Source organism: Panulirus ornatus, chromosome 66, assembly GCF_036320965.1.
Source record: "Panulirus ornatus isolate Po-2019 chromosome 66, ASM3632096v1, whole genome shotgun sequence".
Classification (NCBI taxonomy): Eukaryota; Metazoa; Arthropoda; class Malacostraca; order Decapoda; family Palinuridae; genus Panulirus; species Panulirus ornatus.
In genome coordinates, this window is record NC_092289.1 from 14,385,189 (window position 1) to 14,401,761 (window position 16,573).

A 16,573-nucleotide genomic window follows, 5' to 3' on the forward strand; every position below is an offset into this window, starting at 1 on the left:
ATCTTAATTACCAGGTGTGGAGGGAGTGGCCAGGTGTATATTTACCTAGCAGGTGTGTCAACGAGTGGAATCCCATGTCATGATCACCAGAATCCAGATGTGGAGCGTGCCCTAGGTAGCCAGGTGAGGTAGGAGCCAGGTGTGTCCCAATCTACGGGTGAAACTGGAAGAGTCAGGGATGGAGGGAGAGGTTAGGGGTCTTGTAAAGAACAGATGTAACGGGAGGAGTTCGTGAGTTTGGAGGAGTCAGGTGAGTCCTGATCACGAAATGAGGAGGAAGAAGTGGAGACAGGTGTGGGAGGACGAAGCCAGATATACAGCAGTCACCAGGTGTAGCAGAATGAAGTGGAAAAAAAAAGACAAGTGTTACTCAGGCATCGAGTGAAAGCTATAAGGTACCAGCTGTAGAAGGAGGAGGAGCCATATCCGTCTTGGTGTGAGGGACGAGACGAGATGAACCATACCCAAGACATTCTGGTGTGCACTGTACATGTGATCAGTAGACCCAGCAATGTAGCTGGAGGTGAGGCAGCTCTTAATGGTCAGATGGTTGTGGTGGAATGAATTTGCTAGCGTTTAAAAGAATGGATAAATACCTATTGAGAGGGAGAGGATCACTAACTAACTATGATGGTGTCAAATGGAATTGAAATGTGTTCCTGGTGCTCTAATATCCTAAAAAATGTTTAACAGACGAAAAATGTTTGGGAGACGACATACACTGGATAGTGTTAAAGATCTGTTAATAACTAGGTGCTGTGGATGATACATGTCATGATGGCAGCTAAAGACTCTTAAAGATGAAGCGTACGTGACGAAGGCAAATCATATATCGCTGATGGAAGCAAATACTATAGATAGTGGCTGGGAAGTGTGGTCTCAACGGTGAAATAGATAGCTGGAGTTAATGAGGTGATCGTACTGGATGAATATATATGATGGAGTAGACAGCAAGCAAGATCGTCAAAGTTTAAAATATAAGCTGTAGACATAATGATAATAATACTATTCTTGTTCATTTCTGAACATGGTTATACGAGACACCATTTCTGTTTCCACCTGTCACAAATATAGGCCTGGAACCTCCTAGACATGAGGGTCTGTCTATGTCAACAGGCTTAGACTGACTCGATCTGATCAGAATGATGGACGTGGTGCTTGCCAACCCCGTAGTGAGTAGAGATCGACCAGAGGTCTTCCTCATGCCTGCACCTTCGTGTTTTTATCAATGAACGTGTTTCTTGTATGCATAAAGGTGACTTCTTCTTGGTCCTTAGGTATGGCCCAGGACGTGAGAATCTTGAAGTATCAGGACGAGAGCAAAAGCAAAGCCAGCAGCACCACAGACAGCTACAGAAGATCCCTGAGCCCACCCCGGGTCGTGAATTCCTTCACCTTCTGCTTCAGGATGCGTCTCCTCGTCCTCTACGGCAGGACGGGGTTCATCAACCTCTCCAGCGAGAAGGACGGGAACCGCTTTGTGATTAGACCAGGTAATGGATCCTGGGGTCCTGGGGTTTGCTTAATGCACATCCCTGTGTTGTCCAAAGTGACCCATCCCTGCATCTGATGTACCGTCCAAGGTGGCCCATCCCTGCACCTAATGTACCGTCCAAGGTGACCCATCCCTGCATCTGATGTACCGTCCAAGGTACCCATCCCTGCTCCTGATGTACCGTCCAAGGTGACCCATCCTGCACCATGTACCACAGAGTGCCTTCCGCACTGCCAAAGGTGATCCATCCCTGCACCTGATGTACCGTCAAGGTGACCATCCGCACACGTAGTCAATGGTTGAAGGCGAGCGATTCGTCAGTGAATCTCGCACTAGCAATTTGAGGCAGGCTTCTTCTATCAGCCTTCTTCTCAGGCTATATATTCGCATCACCTTCCACAGAGCATCTGTGTTAACCCTACCATATGCTTTTTCTAGATCCATAAATACCACATACAAGTCCTTCAATTTCTCTGAGCTTTTCTCTCACAAATTCTTCAAAGCAAACAGCTGATCTTCACATCCTCTACCACTCCATGCCACTATCCGCTTAATCGCCTCTCTCCCATACAACTCTCCAGGTACACTCAACAAACTTGTGCTTTTGTAATTTGAATATTCACCATTGTCTCCCTTAATTTTATGCAGCGGCACTATACAGATATTCTTTCGATCCCAAGACACCTCATCACGAGCCATACATACAATGAAAATCCTTTCAGACCAATCGACAACATAGTGACCCCTTCTCTTAAGAAATTCAACTACAATGTCAGCCGCTTTGCTGCACTTCATCTTATGAAATGCTTTTACCACCTCTTCTCGTTTCACTAAACCACTTGCCATGAATCTCTCACTTCTCATATATATATATATATATATATATATATATATATATATATATATATATATATACATATAAAACATACAAACCTTCAACAGCTAGAATCGAACCCAGGACTCCAACTTGGCAGGCGGGAGCATAACCGCTAGGCTATGATCACCCTTAAAATCATGTAACACAAATACATATTTTTTTCCCATATGCACAGACATGCGTCCACACACTAGCAGATAACGCCTCGCGAGTGTAGAGTCTCCATTCCCGCAGTGTAGAAAAAAAGAAAGACAGCGACAAATAACTGCAAAACTCAAGAACACTCAAACGCATTTTCTCGCTGATGCTTGAAATATGAACCTTACTTTTTTAATTACTTTTTGCTTTTGATGATGTATTTTCTCGACCTGATTCTTTTTCCTTTTTTTTCCACCTCAGAGTTTTGGCTCGACAGAGTGAGAATAGTGATCGCTGGGTTCTGGATCATGATGCCTTTGAAAGGTCAGCTCAGTATATTAAGGTAGGTGAGTCCTCTCTCTCTCTCTCTCTCTCTCTCTCTCTCTCTCTCTCTCTCTCTCTCTAAAACAAGTATATCACGGCCGTCCTCCAAATATTTCCCACTCTTGACCCATTCTCCACAGACTTAACCACCATCATTACACCAGGGTTGGCATGAGTGAGCTGGCTACCGATTGTGGATCGCTACGGTTTTGGATCGCTAGCGGCCTATGTGCCCTGGCCCTTGTCTGTTGTCCACACACGATCTGTTTCACACTTAACACAAGAATCCCACAACACGAAAGAAGATCATCTCATTATCAGACCATACCCCTCTGAATATCGTTAGGATGAACCGATTTTGAAAAAAAAAATAGTACATAAAATGCTGTTTTCCTGAGAGAGATGAAAAGGGGCATGTTCTAATGTGACTGAACACAACTAAAACAGGAATTGTATCTTATGTAACGCAAAGTGTTACCGTGTATATATATATATATATATATATATATATATATATATATATATATATATATATATATATATATATATATAAAGGGCAGCTCTTGTGCAGACAGGGAGATAGGGAGGTCCTTATGTAGACTCGGAGATGAGGCAGTCCATATTTAATCCTTATACAGTAGTATAAGGTTACTGTCTGCAATTATAATTCACTAGCAGCATAAGATGAATGGAGGATCACTTCAGTGTGTTTGGTCACCTTGGAAAGGCTCCTGCATGCACGTTCTACGAGAGAAAATGAGAACATTTGGTTTTTACTTGGTTTATGAGGAAGATGTGAACCTCATCTTGGCTTTTGGCGTCATGATGTTTTCAGCTGTGTTGGGAACTGAGGATAATATTAGATATATCATTGCAGGTGGCATCATCTGTGCTTCACCTACGACCACGAGGCCAAGGAGGTGACCAGCTACCTGAACGGACGACCAGAGATGCGGATCGAGATGGAGATCGACACGACTATACGCATCGACCTCATCTGGCTGGGTCGTGGGCCACAGGGCCTCCTCCTGGACTTCGCCGGAGACTTGACACAGGTTCTGGGCCATGTTACTCTTCTGTTCCAATATCTTGATTTCCCTTAAGTATTCCAGGCTCTCATTTCGAGTGCTTCGTCCTCGTCGTTGCCTTCTTCTTTTAAAGGTTTAAGTAACTATTTTCTAGCAACATACACTTCCTCCTGAGAGTGACTGGGACGTTTGAGTCTCTTTGTCTTTCTTGGTAGGTTTACCTCACTCATATTGGCTGGTGTTTCATCTGGGATTTTCATGTGTGCACTCTTAGATAAGTTTTGTTGCCCATTATGTCTTGTATATCTTCCAATTTCTATATTACTTTTGAGATAATCAGCAGTTCAGGAGGCTGTGTTTTTGCTCTTGAAATTCCATCTCGTCCTCGGATCGTACCTTGCTAATGAGGTCTTTTTGTTCTGATGGCAATAACTGATTTTGACGTAGTTCGATCTTTCTTCCTAGATTCCTTGATACCAATAGTACACAGACTTCAATATACAGAAGAAAAAAAATAACTATGCATTACATCGTTCTCATTCTGTGCTGTCTCCATTTCATTCCTCGAATATTCAGTTTTATCCTATGGTTGTGTGAGGATCTGTATATGTCATCTTGAGAATTATGTATCTTCGGAATTAATTTCATATCAACAAAAGTTTCCGTTCTAACTCTAATGATTATTACAGAATTGATCAAGACGTAATGTTACACTTTTTTTCACTGAAAAAGGAAAGGAGAAGGAATGTCGAAGTTAATATTGTTGACTCTCATTTGACTGATGTATTTGTTCCTCAGGTGAACATCTGGAGCCGAGTCATGAGTGTCGAGGAGATACAAGGACTGGCAGCATGTAACAGCGACCCCCAGGGGGACTTCCTCTCCTGGGATAGGGACTTACAACCAGAGAATGTCACCCAGTACACCATGCCCCTCGACCAAATCTGCCTTGCCGAAAACGACCCATTCTACTTCTGGTTTCCTTTGATCTTGTTCCCGACAGCTCAATACATCTGCGAAGCTCTGGGCTCGAAGCTGCCTCACCCCACCACCCCTGAGGAGATAGCAGTCATTCGCGCCGCAACCAAGAAAGTGAACACTTGGCCTGATATGGGTGATCGCCCCCTCGATTTCTGGACACCAATCAACGACAGAGAGCGAGAAGGTGTGTGGAGGTCCACACGAGACCCGCTGACGGAGCTGTCACCCCTCTGGTCCAGAGGAGAACCCAATGGACTTCACTACGAAAACTGTGTCTACATCAGTAAAAATCTGCTGGATGACGTGGACTGTAGCGACACAGATGCAGTCGCTGCGTGTAGATTTGAATACCAACATATGTTTACCTTGCGAGGAACGTGTGAAACTGAAAAGGAGACGGTGTCCTTCTTGGCAAAGCAAGAGAGAGTTGGGGAATTGCTCTTCGATGGCATAGGCAAAAGTAAGATATTCAAAGACAACGGGACCTGGATATGGATCGATACTACGAGTAATACCACGTTCGGTCGGCTGGAATACTCTGAGCTGAACTTTCCAATGGGTCGGCGGTGGTGGGTGCTGGCGGAGGGAGTTTGCAGCGAAGACTCCGAGGATCGTCGGCAGCTTCTGTTGACCTCCTGCCCTGAGAAACACTTCAGTTGCGACGACGCCACCTGCGTCCCTCTGGAGTACCGCTGTGACCGCAAGTATGACTGTCGAGACAGGAGCGACGAGAATGATTGTCAGTTTATCGTTTTTCCCGAAGATTACACGAGGGACATTTCTCCCAAGGCTCGTGGCATCAGCCAAGACAGTGTTCTCATCACCTTAGATTTCCGAATTGAAACTGTAGTTGTCGATACGTCGAGTATGAAAATGACGTTGTCCTTCGTGTTTTCGATGATCTGGTCGGACGAAAGACTCGACTACCAGAACCTGAAGGTCAATGAGAGCAAGAACGAGGTCTCGCTCTCGACCCTCCGCAGCCTGTGGACTCCCCTGATCCGGTTCATGAACACAGACGGCAACCATCACACCGAAGTGGACGAGTTCACAACAGCACACGTCAAGAGAGTCTGTGAGCACGTTGGCATGAACGAAAGTGCTCCAGCCGAAGGTATGTATATCCCTTTGTTCTCTCTGTCTCTCTTACACACACACGCATGTCTGATCTGTACTATTGCTGTGTGTGTGTCTAGGTATTTGTCCATAGATTATCTGTGCACAAGTGGTGTGCCACAAGAATCAACCTTGGGACCGCTTCTGTTTCTGATAAGTAACGGTAACATTGATAAAATGTAATTCTGTAATACATCGGAGTTCACAGACGAAATTAAGCTAGGAACTAGCAACACCACGACAAGTGCTGTTCGCTTACAGCCTCAAGCTGACGTAGATAACTGATAACACTGGGTTTGCAGGTGGCAGATGAGTATCATTATCAGTAGGTGTGAAGTTTTACTCATCGGCTGTATAGACGATAAGGAAAAGAATACAGTATGATTTCTGTGAACTTCAAAATCCTTAAATGAGAAACAAAAAAGCCTAGAACTAATAATTTTCGAAGACCAAATAAAACAAATAAGGCCAATAAGCAGTAAGTAGAAGCAGTAATAATAAAAAGATATAGCTTCATAGGTTGGGTCATTTGATTTCATGGTTAAAAGACTAATCTTCTCTCCTTACAATTTACTGAGCGTCTCCACCTTGAACATTGTGTTCAGTTTTAGTCACCTTGTTTGGGAAAGGACATAGGTCGAATAAATGATGTACAGCAGCTAGCTACCAAGTAGATACCCAGACTGAGAGACAAATTATGTGAAAGCCACTTGAAAAACCTAGTATTATTTAGCATAGAACAGCAGGTTAGAGGCAATTGTGTACAGTCAAGATCAGTCTGCTTTCACTCGTAGCAGTAGACATATATTCGTGGGCAAACGTTTTACTTGGAATGAGGCAAAGTACTACTTCTTCCGCAGGATTGTTAACAGAGAATGGTTTACAAAGAAGCGTTGTTCAAAGCAAATCTATAGATAACGTTTGAAAGACTTGACAAATGTTTAACTTCAAGTCCACGACTGACTTCAACATGCCCCCGCAAAGTTCCCATGTATATGTCCTCCATTTCTGGTCTCTTCCGCTGTCACAAACAGCCTCAAAAGGACCCAGTGATATGCGTAGCTGTCTCCGTTCCTTTTTGCATTCGTCTGTCACTGTTGCAACATGCAACTCAGAACTGACTGTTGGAACCCTCAATGTCTCTCTGCTGAAATTATGATCGTGCGCGGAACTAAGAGGAGATTTGAGTATCATGAGGAATATTTCCTTGAATGGCTTTGTAATAGCTAGGTAAGTTTTCTCTCTCTCTCTCTCTCTCTCTCTCTCTCTCTCTCTCTCTCTCTCTCTCTCTCTCTCTCTCTCTCTCTCTCTCTCTCTCTCTCTCTCATTTCAAACCTGACCCGCCAACTTTTCCCTGGACAGTGGAGGTGTACGAGGGAGATTGCAACACTGTCACCATCAACCGACGTTACAACCTCAACTTCATGTGTAACTTCAACCTTCTGCTGTACCCGTTCGACGCTCAGTTCTGCAGCGCTCACGTCAGGATCATCTCCGCCTCCAAGACCTTCCTCAAGTTCCATCCAGAACTCTCCACCGCTGAGTACACCGGCAACCCGAGCCTGCTCGAGTATGAGGTAAAAGCCATCCCTCTACTCATAACCTGATGTTGTATCGATATGCTGTTTAAACTCGCGTATGTCTGAATAATCAATTGCCAATAGGGTCGATAGAGGATCTAGTGCTACTACTGTTACCACCTTGAACCTCCCTTTTGTCTTTTGTTTTGTTCTTTTACTTGTATATTTTTCGCCCTTTTCTCAACATTGCTTTTAATGCTGGTAATATGATTGTAAATTGTTCCTTAACTTTCTTCTGAAATGCTTAGAACACAAGATAGCAATGCACACATATCTAATACATGTAGGTTAGAGACGCTGAGCAACGGAAAGTCCACCAGAACCACGGTGTGGTGTCTTCTTGCCCTTCGCCTGCCTATGCCCTATTTGCAACAAATGTATGGAAACCTTTACCTTCTGTCTTCAGCCATTAACAATAAAGACAGGAAAATATGGTCACCAGAAGCTGCACTGGTTACTGATCACCAGTAATAGTATTTTACTGAGAGTAACACTAAATCACCTTGTGGCACCTCTTTAGGTAGGTCGAGTGTCCCTCCGCCAAGATGACTCTGGCACCTTCAGTGAAGCGTACGTGAAAGTGCCTTTAACTCGCCTGTATGGATACGCTATGGTTAACATCTTCCTGCCTTCGATCCTGCTCCTGGTCATCAGCTACGTCACCCTCTTCTTCAGCGAGGAAGTCTTCGAAACGAGGATGATGGCATCGCTCACCAACCTCCTCGTCATGGCTACGCTCTTCACACAGGTACTCGCTCACCCTCACCTAGGAACAGTCTCCAGAAACGATTCACAAGAAGGATAAAAATAATTTGCTTGAAAGTGATGATAACATTAGCTTATGTTCGGCTAATACGCTAGGTTTATTTATGCTATGTTAGATTAGGATAAGTTTAGCGAATTAGCGTTTGTCGGGTATAATTGAATTAAGTTACGAAACGGTAAGTGAAAAAGCTAGACTATATTCGACAGCTCTATACACATTACGTTAAGTCTTGCAAACGAGATAAGCCTAGGCTTAATCAGGTCGATTATCCTAAGCTTGATCAGCTAGATTATTCTAGTTTTATCAGGTTGATTATCCTAGGTTTGACCAGGTTAGGTTTATTAAGAAACCAAACTATGCATTTGGTTGGCATAATCCAACTAATTTAGGTTACTATAGTACTTGTGTTGTCGTAAACTTCTTAGATCATGGAAAAGAATTAGATACACGTCTATAAGAGACATGTTTATCCGCATTTTGAGATGAGAAAAATGCTGTAAAATCTTATCTATAGATACAATAAGCTAGCCAAGAAACTGAAAAAAAGAAGAAAAATTAAAGTCTTAGGCATGAATCGTGGCAGACGGACATGTAGATACTTATCCTTCATACGTGGCCCGCAAAGGTACTTTCCTTGTCACATCGTCTTCACGAACAGACGCCTAGTGTCACGAACAGACGCCTAGTATCACGAACAGACGCCTAGTGTCACAAACAGACGCCTAGTGTCACGAACAGACGCCTAGTATCACGAACAGACACCTACTATACGTTTCAGCGGCGGACAAACGCTGTTTTTCGCAAATATCTCGTAAACGATTCATCGTATCATTATGATATTTCAGCACACTATCTTTAACACCCGGGCCAAATGTATGGCTGACATACCACATTGCTATATGTGTTATGTGAGGATTTTACTCGTGAAAATAATACAAAGCCGAGTAGTCATATTGACGCTTTCGAAGGAAAGTGTGGCCCTCCCAATTCCCCCCCTTCTCGCCCACGTTATCCCTCCTCTTCTCCCCCTAACTCCTCATCATTCAACCTTGTGTCCCTCCATATTTTCCCATAAATTTAGTACATAATTATAATAGAATGTTATGTAGGTGTATATGTATAGGTATGATTATTGACTAGCAGTATGGTACAATTCCATAGACGCAAGACGTATTTCACGTTGACAATTACTGTACAACAGCATATCTACATTAGTATGTAGAAGGTCGATTTTACAGTCCTTATGGTCAACCAAGTGATCACTCTGTACTGCCATTACCTGTTGTCTGGACCTTCTAGGAAATGTTATTGTTGTTATTAGTACATACTGTGTACCTACCCCTCATAAACTGTTAACCTGGTCGTTAATATACTGTCAGTTTGTTGACTGGCCTCTTTCATATTCATATTATCACGAAATTATAATCTGCATATATTTTCGCCCTCTGTACATATATATATTATGCTTAATAGTTATTACTATACACACACACACACACACACACACACACACACATATATATATATATATATATATTTTTTTTTTTTTTTTTTTTTTTTCATACTATTCGCCATTTCCCGCATTAGCGAGGTAGCGTTAAGAACAGAGGACTGGGCCTTTGAGGGAATATCCTCATATGGCCCCCTTCTCTGTTCCTTCTTTTGGAAAATTAAAAAAAAAAAATGAGAGGGGAGGATTTCCAGCCCCCCGCTCCCTTCCCTTTTAGTCGCCTTCTACGACATGCAGGGAATACGTGGGAAGTATTCTTTCTCCCCTATATATATTTATCTATTTATTCACTTTGCCCCGTCGCCGTCCCCCGCACCAGCGAGGCAGCGCAAGGAAACAGACGAAAGAACGGCCCAACCCACCCACACACACATATATATATATATATATATATATATATATATATATATATATATATATATATATATATATATGTATATATATATATATATACATATATATATATATTTTCTTTTAAACTATTCGCCATTTCCCGCGTTAGCGAGGTAGCGTTAAGAACAGAGGACTGGGCCTTTTTTGGAATATCCTCACCTGGCCCCCTCTGTTCCTTCTTTTGGAAAATTAAAAAAAAAAAAAAAACGAGAGGAGAGGATTTCCAGCCCCCCGCTCCCTCCTCTTTTAGTCGCCTTCTACGACACGCAGGGAATACGTGGGAAGTATTCTTAATCCCCTATCCCCAGGGATGATATATATATAGATATCTGGGAGTGGATCTAGCAGCGGATGGAACCATGGAAGCGGAAGTGGATCATAGGGTGGGGGAGGGGGCGAAAATCCTGGGAGCCTTGAAGAATGTGTGGAAGTCGAGAACATTATCTCGGAAAGCAAAAATGGCTATGTTTGAAGGAATAGTGGTTCCAACAATGTTGTATGGTTGCGAGGCGTGGGCTATGGATAGAGTTGTGCGCAGGAGGATGGATGTGCTGGAAATGAGATGTTTGAGGACAATGTGTGGTGTGAGGTGGTTTGATCGAGTAAGTAACGTAAGGGTAAGAGAGATGTGTGGAAATAAAAAGAGCGTGGTTGAGAGAGCAGAAGAGGGTGTTTTGAAATGGTTTGGGCACATGGAGAGAATGAGTGAGGAAAGATTGACCAAGAGGATAAATGTGTCGGAGGTGGAGGGAACGAGGAGAAGAAGGAGATCAAATTGGAAGTGGAAAGATGGAGTGAAAAAGATTTTGTGTGATCGGGGCCTGAACATGCAGGAGGGTGAAAGGAGGGCAAGGAATAGAGTGAATTGGATCGATGTGGTATACCGGGGTTGACGTGCTGTCAGTGGATTGAATCAGGGCATGTGAAGCGTCTGGGGTAAACCATGGAAAGCTGTGTAGGTATGTATATTTGCGTGTGTGGACGTATGTATATATATATGTGTGTGGGGGTGGGTTGCGCCATTTCTTTCGTCTGTTTCCTTGCTACCTCGCAAACGCGGGAGACAGCGACAAAGCAAAAAAAAAAAAAAATATATTTATATATATATATATATATATATATATATATATATATATATATATATATATATATATATATATAATATATATATATAATACTGTAGGAATGAAATTATGACATGAGAAAACCAAATTTATTCGTAATCACTATCAAAGAAAACGTCATCGTCTTCATCATCACTGGTGATGTTAATAATAACGGGTTCGACTCCCTCGCGTATGTTGTCACTCCTCCAGTATTCTTCCTCAAGTTTACGGGAGTGCTGAACAGCTCCCGCCCACACGTCCTTGTGTACCAATTGCCTGGCTTCTTCCAATCTTGCATTTAGGTCCGTCCGGGTAAACCGCTGGAGTGTGGAGCGCACATGACGCTTCATAAATCCCCATACTTGCTCGATGGCGTTGAGCTCGGGGTGGCAACTGTATGACCTCGTGGCCCCACATACGGATGGTGTTGTCGATCTTATACTGGGGCTGTGGACGGTTCTGCTAGCAGAAGACCAGCAGCTCAGGGCGAGTGGCAGCAAGTGGGATGGAAATCTTGCGCTGCTCCAGCCACCTGATGAGGTCCGCCCTCCTGGTGGCTGTGGTAGGGCATCGACTCTCCTCCGTCGGCTGGCTGTGGTATGGTGCATTGTCTAGCACAAGTACCGATGGCTCTGGCAGTGACGGAAGGAAGCTGCGTTGTTAGCCATCGCAGGAACAGTTCGGAATTCATTTCTCCATGATGATCACCCTGGTTGGTCTTGGCTGGGTAGCACAGGTATGAGCCGTCAGCAAAGCCTTCGTCCGTGACACCTGCGACCACTACAGATCGCTCCCCTTCACCAGGTGGTACCTGACGACTGTACGTGGTGTTGCTTGGAGCCTGTGTGGTATCTACCCACTCCTTAATGTGGCCCATCCTGGTGGTAAACCACGTCTCATCCACATATACCACCTTCCTTCCCTCCTCTCGGTGGCGCTGTAGAGCCCGGAGAGCGTCAATCCGACGACACACAACGTCCAGCGATTCCCTCCTTACATACATCTTTCGCTGTGACAGTCTGTATTGAAATCCCATGATGAGCAGGATCCGCCAAACTGTTGTGTCAGGGGTATCCTCCGGGAGGATACCATGTGTTTTCAGGTCCGCTGATATGACTCTCGGCGTTAAATATTGTTTTTCCGAAAACTTCTTGTGGATGTGGCGCCGTATTGCACGGACAGTAAAGTTATCACAAACAGCCGATGTAGGTGTTGGTGATGCCGGTGTGGAAGGGGAGGCTGTGGTGGTGGTGGTGTTGACTATGCCCCTCACTCTTGACACAGTCATGCCCACGATGTGCGCAACTCTCTCGTAAGGCCTGTGTGCATAAAAATTAATGTTATGTTACACATTTCGTCTCGCCTCACTATGATGATTAATATGGCATTGCGACACAATACAGTCTGCTTTACTTTCATATTTCATATGCATATAAATGTAATAATGTATGTTCGAACCAGAATATATTGTCTACGCACCTATTCAAACTTATGTACGTTCTACCGCGGGTGCATTCACGTTTGTACAACGTGACAAGACGAAGAATTAACGCTGTCCTGCATCCACGGGGGAAGAAGGACAACATTGTTGCTGATGATGACCGCGCCTCGGCAGTCGCTAGAGTTGTAGTAGCCTCGGGATGGGGGTACCCCATACCTCAGAAAGGGCGAGGGGATATGGGGGACTGTGGATATTATATTAAGGCATATAATTCTTATCTAAAAACGTAAAGAACACATGAAGTACCCATAAATGATTTCATTTGGTTGTCCAAAACCAAAACTGACTTCATCCTTCTGGTCGCCGTCGACACGTCGGTTATTAACAACGGGATTAACCGTTGCTTTCATGGTCGTTTGACGCACTCTGGTTTTCACGTTCACACAAAATAACCGTATTACATATTATTACTAATGTATGATACCTATATACATACTGTCATACGTATTATTTATATACGTAATTAGAATACGACAAAATCAAATATAGACAATGGATGGTGTAAACATGGGGGTGAAGACGGAAATGGGAGGGAGAGACTGCATTATTGGGGTAGGGGTTGGGGGGGTAGTGGTCTGGTAGGGTGTTCGAGGTGTTGAGGGAGGGTTAGACGAGTACCCCACACTCGTCCGATTCTCTGTAACGCCTTCGATATGATGACTGGCATAGGCTTAATATCACTCGGTAAACTCCTCACATAACACATATAGCAATGTGGTATCTCAGCCATAGATTAGGCCCGTGTGTTAAGGATAGTGTGCTGAAATATCATAGTGATACAACCATTCGTTTAGCAGGAATGTGTGAAAACCATCGTTTGTCCGCCGCTGAAACGTATAGTAGTATCACGAACAGACGCCTGGTATCGCAAAGACTCCTAGTGTCACGAACAGACGCCTGGTATCACAAAGACTCCTAGTATCACAAACAGACGCCTAGTGTCACGAACAGACGCCTAGTATCACGAACAGACGCCTAGTATCACGAACAACTCCTAGTATCACAAACAGACGCGTAGTATCACAAACAGACGCCTAGCATCACAAACAAACGCCTAATTTGACAGAAATACAAAGAAGCGTAAAAAAAATGCAACAAACTGCTGGGTTCTGTCGAGGCCAATTATGCAGCAGACTGAAATCATCAGTACAGAAATTACCGTAGAGTAGATGAGCACGTAGGTGATCCATATAAGAACTGAAGAATAAATCTTTTCCAACAGACGTCAGCTTCGCTGCCCAAAACATCGTACTTTAAGATGGTGGACGTGTGGCTCCTCATGTGCATCGCCCTTATCTTCCTCATCGTCATCCTCCACGCGCTGATCGACTACTTGTTGAGACTCCAAGACATCAATGGGACGACCCAAGTCCTCAAAGTCTCACCCGTTGGCCATCACAACACCGCGGCTCCAAAGGCTGACCAGAAGCTGATGGTGAGGCGACTTGTCTTGGCTTCCAGAGTCACGTTGCCGCTGATTTTCTTCATCTTCACCGTCTGTTACACTCTGTACATTAGGCAGAGCTAAGTCCCCCCAAGTCTTTATTTCATTGAGTGTACAGTGTGGTTTGTTGGGTTTACCGGCCATCAACCTGTGAGGAAGGTCATTAGGCTTGCAGTTATTTTGGATTTTTTGATCGTAATAGAATATACGTGTCTTCGTAAACTATCTTTTTTTTTATTTTCGTTAATTTCTTTTTATGGGAGGGAAGAAGTTGTGCTAGTTATTTTTTTCTTTTTTGTTTGTGTCAGGCAAAGTCACATTGTGAATATTCTTTTATCTTTTTCTTTACTGATAAGAAGTATCTTAACCTTTAATTTTCCAATCCCCTCCTCAATTCTTTTTCGATGATTCTCTCTCTCTCTCTCTCTCTCTCTCTCTCTCTCTCTCTCTCTCTCTCTCTCTCTCTCTCTCTCTCTCTCTCTCTCTCTCTCAGCATGAAAACAGACATTCCAAAGAAACAGATTTCCTTTTTTTTTCAATTTCTTCATTTCTGGATGGGAGTGCTTAGCTTCACTAAGGATATTGTTTAAACCTTTTGACGATGTCCATGGATACGCTGTTCATAATAACGTAGATAAAACAAGTTATTTACAAAACTTTGACAATTGATTTTTCGTATGTTATTCTCACCTTCTACTGTAATTGCTTTACTGTTATAAAAGTTCGTTAGCATGGAGGCTCTTTTGATATATCCTTATTAACTTCAGTTTTTTTTTACTTTAACGTCCTGTGCACAATCGTTCGATCCTTGAGTACGAAGGTACGATCCTTGAGCACGACGGTACGACCCTTCAGTACGACAGTACGACCCTTGAGCACGACGGTGCGACCCTTCAGTACGACGGTACGACCCTTGAGCACGACGGTACGACCGTTCAGTACGACAGTACGACCCTTGAGCACGACGGCACGACCCTCCAGTACGACAAGTACCACCCTTGATTGCGACAGCACGACTTTAGAGCAAGTGCTTTGCGACCTCACATGTAATGATCTGGTTTGGTAGTCGTATCATTACGCCCAAGGGTCGTGTTGTGGTGCTCAAGGGTCGTACCGTCACGCTCAAAGGTCGTGACCTCGTGCTCACGGGTCTTAACCGTGAAAGAAACTTTTGCTCCGAGAGTAAAACGATGAAGTCTGTTGCGGATTACCATGCATAAGGCGTGAGTAGATCTTGAGCATTATATTACAAAGTTGTGTCATAAAACACTTGCAAAGCATTGTTACAGACTGTATCAAACGACACCTGCGTGATACACGCAAAGAATATATATATATATATATATATATATATATATATATATATATATATATATATATATATATATATTATCCCTGGGGATAGGGGAGAAAGAATTCTTCCCACGTATTCCCTGCGTGTCGTAGAAGGCGACTAAAAGGGAAGGGAGCGGAGGGCTGGAAATCCTCCCCTCTCGTTTTTCATTTTCCAAAAGAAGGAAGAGAGAAGGGGGCCAAGTGAGGATGTTCCCTCAAAGGCCCAGTCCTCTGTTCTTAACGCTACCTCGCTAATGCGGGAAATAGCGAATAGTATGAAAAAAAAAAAAAAAATATATATATATATATATATATATATATATATATATATATATATATTTTTTTTTTTTTTTTTTCAAACTATTCGCCATTTCCCGCGTTAGCGAGGTAGCGTTAAGAACTGAGGACTGGGCCATTGAGGGAATATCCTCACCTGGCCCCCTTCTCTGTTCCCTCTTTTGGAAAATTAAAAAAATTGAGAGGGGAGGATTTCCAGCCTCCCGCTCCCTCCCCTTTTAGTCGCCTTCTACGACACGCAGGGAATACGTGGGAAGTATTCTTTCTCCCCTATCCCCAGGGAATATATATATATATATATATATATATATATATATATATATATATATATATATATATATATATATATATATCATGCTTTGTCGCTGTCTCCCGCGTTAGCGAGGTAGGGCAAGGAGACAGACGAAAGAATGGCCCAACCCACCCACATACACAAGTATATACATAAACGCATACATATACATACATATATACACATTTACATATTTACACATGCTGCCTTTATTCATTCCCGTCGCCATCCCGCCACACATGAAATGGCACCCTCCTCCCCCCCGCTCGCGTGCGAGGTAGCGCTAGGAAAAGACAACAAAGGCCACATTCGTTCACACTCAGTCTCTAGCTGTCATGTGTAATGCACTGAAACCACATTTCCCTTTCCACATCGGGGCCATTTCCCGCG

At 43.4% G+C, this 16,573-nt stretch overlaps 1 protein-coding gene across 2 annotated transcripts in view; it reads left to right on the top strand.

The window, feature by feature from the left end:
• Positions 1-14,742, top strand: part of LOC139746786 (uncharacterized) — a 29,454-nt gene extending 14,712 nt beyond the window's left edge. For both annotated transcript variants that reach the window (XM_071658339.1, XM_071658338.1), the window contains exons 2-8: positions 1,278-1,493; positions 2,772-2,853; positions 3,712-3,889; positions 4,661-5,957; positions 7,322-7,536; positions 8,060-8,287; positions 14,038-14,742. In XM_071658339.1, coding sequence (XP_071514440.1) covers positions 1,280-1,493; positions 2,772-2,853; positions 3,712-3,889; positions 4,661-5,957; positions 7,322-7,536; positions 8,060-8,287; positions 14,038-14,343 — 2,520 coding nt within the window. In that variant the 5' untranslated portion in view covers positions 1,278-1,279 and the 3' untranslated portion in view covers positions 14,344-14,742. The remainder of the gene's footprint in view (positions 1-1,277; positions 1,494-2,771; positions 2,854-3,711; positions 3,890-4,660; positions 5,958-7,321; positions 7,537-8,059; positions 8,288-14,037) is intronic.
• Positions 14,743-16,573: the final 1,831 nt, after the last annotated feature.